General features: G+C 49.1%; 1 protein-coding gene across 1 annotated transcript; it reads left to right on the plus strand.

Annotated features, from left to right (window-relative positions):
* The first annotated feature begins 656 nt into the window (after positions 1-656).
* Positions 657-7500, plus strand: LOC135978103 (olfactory receptor 51G2-like). Its single transcript, XM_065579150.1, has 2 exons — positions 657-856; positions 5143-7500. The coding sequence occupies exon 2, from the start codon at positions 5165-5167 to the stop codon at positions 6134-6136; it is 972 nt and encodes a 323-aa protein (XP_065435222.1). The 5' UTR covers positions 657-856; positions 5143-5164; the 3' UTR covers positions 6137-7500.
* The last annotated feature ends 377 nt before the right edge of the window (positions 7501-7877 follow it).

Below are 7877 nucleotides of genomic sequence, written 5' to 3' on the forward strand. Positions count from 1 at the left end.
TTTACATGGGTGCAACGCCTATTGACTTCATTGGGAATCACACCCATGCAGATCGGAGAAGAAGTTGGCTCCCTGTGGCAAATCTGACATGATGTGTCCGGGTTATGTCTAAGCCATTTGAGAGATTCCCTCTGAATGTTCCAGAACTATAATGAGTCTAGGGAAACACGTATTGAAATGAGCCAGAAATGCAGGGTATGTTTATTTGCACCATGGGACCAACATTTCTCTCTTTATTAACGTGAGAAACTCAGATACTGCACAGGACTGTACGAGTCAGTAGCTAATAAACCTTCTGTTTCTGGCTCTGTGACATTTTATCTGGTTTTTATTGTGCATTACAAAGTATTTTATGGTTTTTAAATAAATCCGGAGCACGGTGGGGAGGGCTGGCACCATTTCAACTCCCTTATTGCCTTGGCAGCCTGTGATGTGTGTGTTTTCCTTACAGTTTATTACTCTTTTAATTACAGTTTCAATCTCACAATAAACGTTATTTGTTTCCCAGCCCACTGCTTTGTCAGGCATCAATCAGGGCTAACTGTAAACACGCTGCCCAATAAGCCAGCAGGGGGAAAACAGCTCTACTGAGAAAGCCTCATAAATGGAAAGATCATTTACTTTCCACGGTGTTTTCCCTTGCACATTTCACAGCGTTTACACTCAGAAAGCTCAGGCTCCCCTGAGACCCTGGATTGGCTACGTGACCCCTGCCGGCTCCTTTTCGGGACGTGTTATATATACCTTCCGCCCCACCCTGAGAGACGGACGTGAGTTCTTCGTTCGGTCTGGAACTGGATTGTGCCGCTTTGTAACGTGAGGACAGGCCGTAACCTCCCACTGCTGTGTCAGCCCGGTGAGTAAACTGGTTTAGCAGCGTCTTGATGGTTCCTTGATGTGTTAAATTCAGTGTGTGGCTAACAAGGGGGGTATAGTTTATGGAGGGGGCGTGGACCTTTAAAGTCAGGAAAAGTGTCTCTGAAATGGCACCAGGGGGTTCCATGTAGCTCAGGGATTCGGTTTAGAAATAAAATGCGTCTTTACTAGGCACTGATCAGATCCGAAACCCAGCCTTGCGGCTAGTGCCTCATCGCTAGTGACTCTGGCCTGGCCGAGGGGCATGGTACCAGACAGACGTAATGAACCTCTGGTGCAGCTCAAGGGAAAGGCTTGGCCATTGAAATGCTGCAGCTGCTGTCTGAGCCTCATAGGTTCCAGTTCTCTCTCTCCCCACTTTACGGCTCTGCAGGGCCAATGGAAGTAACAGACCATTAATTTTGGCCTCTACAGTCACGGCACACAGGGTTTCAAGGGGCTGTTTCCAGTCACGTTTCTCACCATCCCTGCTCCTTAATTCGATGGCCATATCCTGGCTGTTTTCACGTGATGTTCAGCTTGGCAGGCTGTCACGGAGTGTGGGGGGACACAAGGCCCTGCACCCCCGGCTTCCTGCGATTCACCATGACTCTCAGCCAGCCAGTAAAGCAGAAGGTTTATTTAGATGACAGGAACACAGTCCAAGACAGGTCCTGCAGGCACAGACAACAGACTCCCCCGCAGTTAGGTCCATCTTGGGGTCTCGGGGCCCCACAGCCCCCTTGGGAGGTCAGAGCCCTGTCTGCCTCCCGGCCTTTTCACCAGCCAGCTCCTGAAAACTCTCTCTTCAGCGACCCCTCCCACCACCTTTGTTCAGTTTCCCAGGCAAAGGTGTCACCTGGCCTCTAACCCCTTCCTTGGTTCTCATGTTACATGCTCAGGTATTCTCCGTGGGTCAGTCTCCCATCTCCCAATGCAGACTATCCTAGCCATACTCCCCTGTCAGCATTTAAAGACCACAGTAAGAACAGTCCAAGTTCATCACACAGGCGGCGAAGGCAATGAGTGACCTGCTCTCCCCAGGATGGAGATGGTTTTCTGCGGGCCCCATAGAATTGTGGAGTGCCCTAGAATTCCTTGCAGAGACAGCTCATGGGGAAAGCTTTCTCACCAAAGCCACAGACACAAATCACACCAGAGCTTCCAAGAACATGGCAAAGGTAAAGGGCAGAACCCTCTACCAAGTCTGCCACAGCCAATCAACAAGGACTGCCATCTTTGTTACTTGTCTGTACAGCGCCTAGCACAATGGGGCCTTCATCCTTAATTGGTGATGAGTAGGTGCCAGCGTAACCTAGCACTGCTAACAATACTAACCTGCCCAGAGGACAGTTTCTTCCCAGTGCCCATTGGTTAGACATTGGTGTATGGCCCAAGCAGGAGAATTCATGTCCCTGCCAAACTTTTGATTTCATTATCATATTTACAAGCATGTTTAGAGACTGGTGGATGAAATCTTGCTAGGAATGAAATCACATGTCACTGAATATTCACATAAGAACAGCCATACTGGGTCAGACCAAAGGTCTATCCAGCCCAGTATCCTGTCTACTGACAGTGGCCAATGCCAGGTGTCCCAGAGGGAATGAACAGAACAGGTCATCATCAAGTGATCCATCCCTGTCACCCATTCCCAGTTTCTGGCAACCAGAGGCTAGAGACACCATCCCTGCCCATGCTGGCTAATAGCCATTGCTGGCCCCATCCTCCGTGAATTTATCTAGTTCCTTTCTGAACCCTGTTATAGTCTTGGCCTTCATAACATCCTCTGGCAGGGAGTTCCACAGGTTGACATGTGTTAATCTGAAATGAGCTCTATTAAATGAAGCATTCTGCACCTGCAGCACTATCGTCATTCAACTATGATCTCATCACATTTGTTACATTTTATACCGAGAATTAAGTATTATTTAGGTCCAAGATAACCAGGCTCCTTAACAGAACCTTTCATTTCAGTTTAGACCAAGAATAAGAAAACACTTTAATTTGTGTGTGTATTGTCATAGGTCCTAAAGGCTCCGAGTGAGATCAAGGCACCACTGCACTAATTACTATACAGTGTCTGCCCTGAAGAGCTTACAATCTAAATAGACCAGACAGACAAAGGACAGGGAAGGAAACAGAGGCCCAGAGAGATTAAATGACGTAGCATCCAGTGCCAGGTGCCTCCGAGGAAGGGGCAAGATGCCCTGCAGCGGGCGGCTCTGAGTAATCTGTTCCCAAGGACAGTTTCCTTCCTAACCCCATCAGTTAGAGGTCAGCGTACGTGCTGAAGCACGCCAGATCAGACATCCCCGGTCATACAATGCCGCTGGGTAGATTCTGATAGCACTTTTGGAGACTGATGCCTGCTCATTGCTAACTAACAAAAGCCTTGTGTCAAACTAAGCAGCCTGATTGTCAGAGGTGTGGAGCACCTGTGGCTCCCATTAACGTCAGAAGGTATTGGCAGTGCTCAGCACCTTTGAAAATGCTGGCCTCGATCTCTGCCCCTGAGGCTGAATGCACTAATGGCTGGCGTTCACCCCAGCAGGCCAGCACTAACTCTATGCCTCACTGGACACCTCCAAACAAGACTTCAGTGCCTGGTGAAGTTTTTGAGTTTCACCCTAATGTTTGTAAAGCCCCATACAAGCCTCAGACAGGTGCCGCAAGAGAGGCTCACAGTATGGTTCGCAAAAATCACAGGTGTTCTTTGAGTAGAACTTTCTCTCGGGTGTTTTCCTTACTCTGCGGGTTCTACCCCTCTCCGCTGGGCATCGGATACTGAAGTGAAGGAGGATTGGCTGTAGATCAGTAGCTGCACAAACTGAAACTCATCTGTCTTGGTCTGGTGGATTGGCGAGAGGACAAATTCAGAACTGAGGGTGAAGGAGGCTGTCGAGGCTGATTCCCCACTCTGTCACTCCGAGGGCAGAAGGTGGAGGCCCGCAAGGATTCTAAAATTAATACCTGCCACTCCAGGCTTGTATTAAACCCCCAAGGTTACAGCTTTTCTCTGACCTTGGCTTGGTAAACGCTGCCACCACCCAAGTGAAAAACTGCCTCTTGCAAATCCTCAAAAAACTCAAAAAAAAAATGAAAGTTTTCCCTGAGGCCCCTTGGCTTTTCCACCCTTCCCTCGGGGAAGCCGAGAAAGGAAACAAACAAAAGGGAAACCCTGTGGTTGCCACCAGCTAATTGAAAAACATATGCTCAGACCTTTTAAGACACAAAACCAATCAGTTTTTTTTTAAAAGGTAAATTTTATTAAAAGAAGAAGAAAGGAAACATCTGGAAAATCAGGCTATTGCTAGATGTTATAGAGCAACTGAAAAGGGATTAAACACCAGGAACGGCTCTCTGGGGTCCAGCTTACCGTTACAAAAGAAAACAAAAATACCTGAGCTTAGCACAGAGGAAATCCACAAGCCACAATAAAGAAATAAACCTGACTGCGTCTGTCTAAACATCCCCTGTCCCAGTGAATCCTTCTGGGTATGGAAGATAATTTTTCGTACCTGGTTCAAACTTTACACAACATTGCTGTTGCCCCTGTCTCTTCAGCCAAGCGAGAACAACCCAGAGACAAAGGGAAAGCTTTTTTTCCATTTTAAAAAGTTCTAGCCTTCCCATTGGCTCTTTCGGTCAGGTGCCCACTCCCTTTTCTTTACCTGGGGGACTTTTTAACCCTTTACAGATAAAGCAAGCAGCCACCAAGAGGGACTTTATAGCTAACTGGCTGACTGGGTGTCTGTAAAAGGGAGCTACCCGCCCACCCCCCCCTTCATTTATCACAGAGGCTGAGGGCTCAAATCTCCATTCTACAATGTCATTTTGACACTGGAGTGACTGCAAAATTGGTGTAACAGCAGCGAATCAGACCTTGACTTTCACCTTCTTCCGAGCCTTCGGTGTCACCTACACCAATTTGTACCTGCTTACCAACATAACCTCAGTCTAGGTGATAATCACTGTAGAGATTCCCTAGTGCCTAAGGAATTCTATAAAGAGGCATCAGTGATCCATGACAGTGTCTAAACCTGGGGCTTTGGTGGTTATTAAATGGTTGTATACCCTGTAGCGCAGTGTAATTATATGCAATTTTGTATCATTACATGACTGTAGGTTCAGTAGAGCCTCTACTCATATGGGGGGCTTTGGTAGTTATGTGGTCATATGTACCACAGAGCAGGTAATCAGATGGGCGGTTGTGGTTATAGGGTTTTATGCACTGTACAGACAAATGACATGGGCAGTTTGTTGCTGTTTTGTTTTTAACTCTAGGCTGTGCGACATCTGAGGTGGGATGGAGCAGCTTCAGCACACCGTGCCACTTGTCAATTCCTCCTTCTATCAGCCTTCCACCTTCCTCCTGACGGGCTTTCCGGGGCTGGAAGCCAATCACCACTGGATCTCCATCCCTTTCTGCATGTTCTATCTTGTCGGCCTTTCAGGGAACTGCCTGATCCTGATCATCATCAAGAAGACCCAAAGTCTTCATAAGCCTACGTACTACTTCCTTTCCATGCTGGCCGTGATGGACCTGGGCTTGGCTTTGTGTACCCTTCCTACCACGCTGGGCATCTTTTGGTTTAAGATCAGAAAAATTGAGTTCAATGCCTGTCTCACCCAGATGTATTTTATCCATATACTGTCAGTGATGGAATCCTCGGTGCTCCTAGCCATGGCCTTCGATCGTTTCATCGCTATCTCCAACCCTCTGAGATATTCGTCCATCTTGACCAAGCCAACCATCATAAAAATAGGGCTGGCAATTGTTTCAAGAGCTGTGATCTCTCTCTTCCCAATACCCTTTCTGCTCAAGAGGCTAACCTACTGTGGGAGCAATGTGCTTTCCCACTCATTTTGCTTTCACCCTGATATCATGAAGCTGGCCTGCGCGGATATAAAAGTCAACATCCTGTATGGTTTAATTGTCATTCTTTCAACGGTGGGTGTGGATTTTGTGTTCATTGTGCTATCATATGTTCTGATCATTAAGACTGTGGTCAGCCTCACGACCAAGGAAAAATGTCTCAAGGCTTTGAACACATGTGTCTCCCATATCTGTGCCGTCCTAATCTTCTTCATCCCAATGATTGGACTGTCCGTTCTCCATCGCTGTGGTGACAATGTTCCCCCTATGCTTAACATTGTGGTGGGCTATATCTACCTTATTGTGCCCCCTGTCTTAAATCCTATCATATACAGTGTTAAATCCAAACTGATCCGCGGAGCCATGCTCAGAACACTGTGTTGGAAAAATGAGTCAATGTGACAGACGTTCACCATCAGGTTTCACCTAATTCAGGTGAATTGCTTCGTCATGTTAAATCAAAGGGGGCCCTGTGCTTGGCCAGAAGAAGAAAACTGCAAATCCCCTTGGACGTTGTATCCCAGCTCATGTTGTGTTCTTCCATTTCCTCCTAGAATCGCCCCCACTCCCCTGCCAGCTTCATCAAACCTAAGGCCCTGATTGCCGGGGTCTGCAAGAAGGGTGGGATCCACTCATGAGGATGCAATTGCAAGATTTGGGCCCAAATTCATTATTTTTTAAAGTGACATGGGGCGGTGGAACAGGGATCCACCGAAATGCAGACCCTGAAAAAGCTAGTAACCTAATCAATCTGTCCATTTATCCTTTTACATAGTGACTGTCCAGTTTGGCCAGCCCCTCTGCTATATACATTGGCTAAACTGGACAGTCCCTATGTAAAAGGATAAATGGACACAAGTCAGAGATCAGGAATGGCAATATACAAAAACCTGTAGGAGAACACTTCAACCTCCCTGGCCACACAATAGCAGATGTAAAGGTAGCCATCTTACAGCAAAAATCTTCAGGAGCAGACTCCAAAGAGAAACTGTTGAGCTTCAGTTCATTTGCAAATTTGACACCATCAGCTCAGGATTAAACAAAGACTGTGAATGGCTATCCAACTACAGAAACAGTTTCTCCTCCCTTGGTGTTCACACCTCAACTGCTAGCAGAAGACCTCACCCTCCCCGATTGAACTACATATTTATACCTGCCTCTGGAAATTTCCATTACATGCATCTGACGAAGTGGGTATTCACCCACGAAAGCTCATGCTCCAATACTTCTGTTAGTCTATAAGGTGCCACAGGACTCTCTGTTGCTTTTTACAGAGCCAGACTAACACGGCTACCCCTCTGATACTAATCAATCTGTGTAAACCTCCTTCAGCCCTGCCTGCCTAAAGTTCTCTCTTCCTGCCTCATGCTGTGTCCTGTCTATCATAGACTCAGGGTCCCTACCCATACGCAAACTACGCAGTTGTGTAGGGCACCAGGACAAGCCCCAAATGTCCTGGTGCCCTACACAGCTGCGTACTGCATCCAGCTCTAGTGGCCAGCCCGATCCCCCACATGGCTGAGCCGGCCCCTCTGGGCTGTGCACAGCAGGGCCCAGGAAAGCTGCCTCCACCCCTGCCCCACCCCTTCCCCACGGCCCTCCACCCCACCTCTTCCCACACCTGCTCCACCCCAGTCACGCCCCCACTTCCCCTCTTCCCCCTCCCAAACCCCATCCCCTGAGCTAGGCGTCCCGGGGGACTGCAGCAGGGGTCGGGGTCGGGCCAGCCCTGCACTCACCAGGCAGCGGGAAGTGGAGCGACCCAGACCCAGCCCGCCCTGCCGGCTCCTAGCTGTGCCGCCGGTGAGTGCGGGGGGGCGGTTCCCCCCTTCCCCCAAGCCTGGGAACCGGGGGAGCAGAGCGGAGCAGGCTGGGGCCGGGTTGCTCCACTTTCTGCCACCCCGTGAGTGCAGGCGGGGGGTGACCCCTGCTGCCTTCCTGCACTGGGTGCTCCTGCCTCCCAAAGCCCTTGGGTGCATCCCCCCACCCCCGCGGAGGCCTGGGACACGCCCCACCCCCTGCAAAGGCCTGGGACACCTGGGGGGCTGCGTAAAGCACCACAATCTCTAGGGATGGCCCTGCATAGACTGTAAGTGCTTCAGGGCAGGGGCTGTGAACAAGCTTTCCAAAAGCGCCTGGTGAT

The sequence above is a fragment of the Chrysemys picta genome, unplaced genomic scaffold, assembly GCF_011386835.1.
Source record: "Chrysemys picta bellii isolate R12L10 unplaced genomic scaffold, ASM1138683v2 scaf117, whole genome shotgun sequence".
In the NCBI taxonomy this organism is placed as follows: domain Eukaryota; kingdom Metazoa; phylum Chordata; order Testudines; family Emydidae; genus Chrysemys; species Chrysemys picta.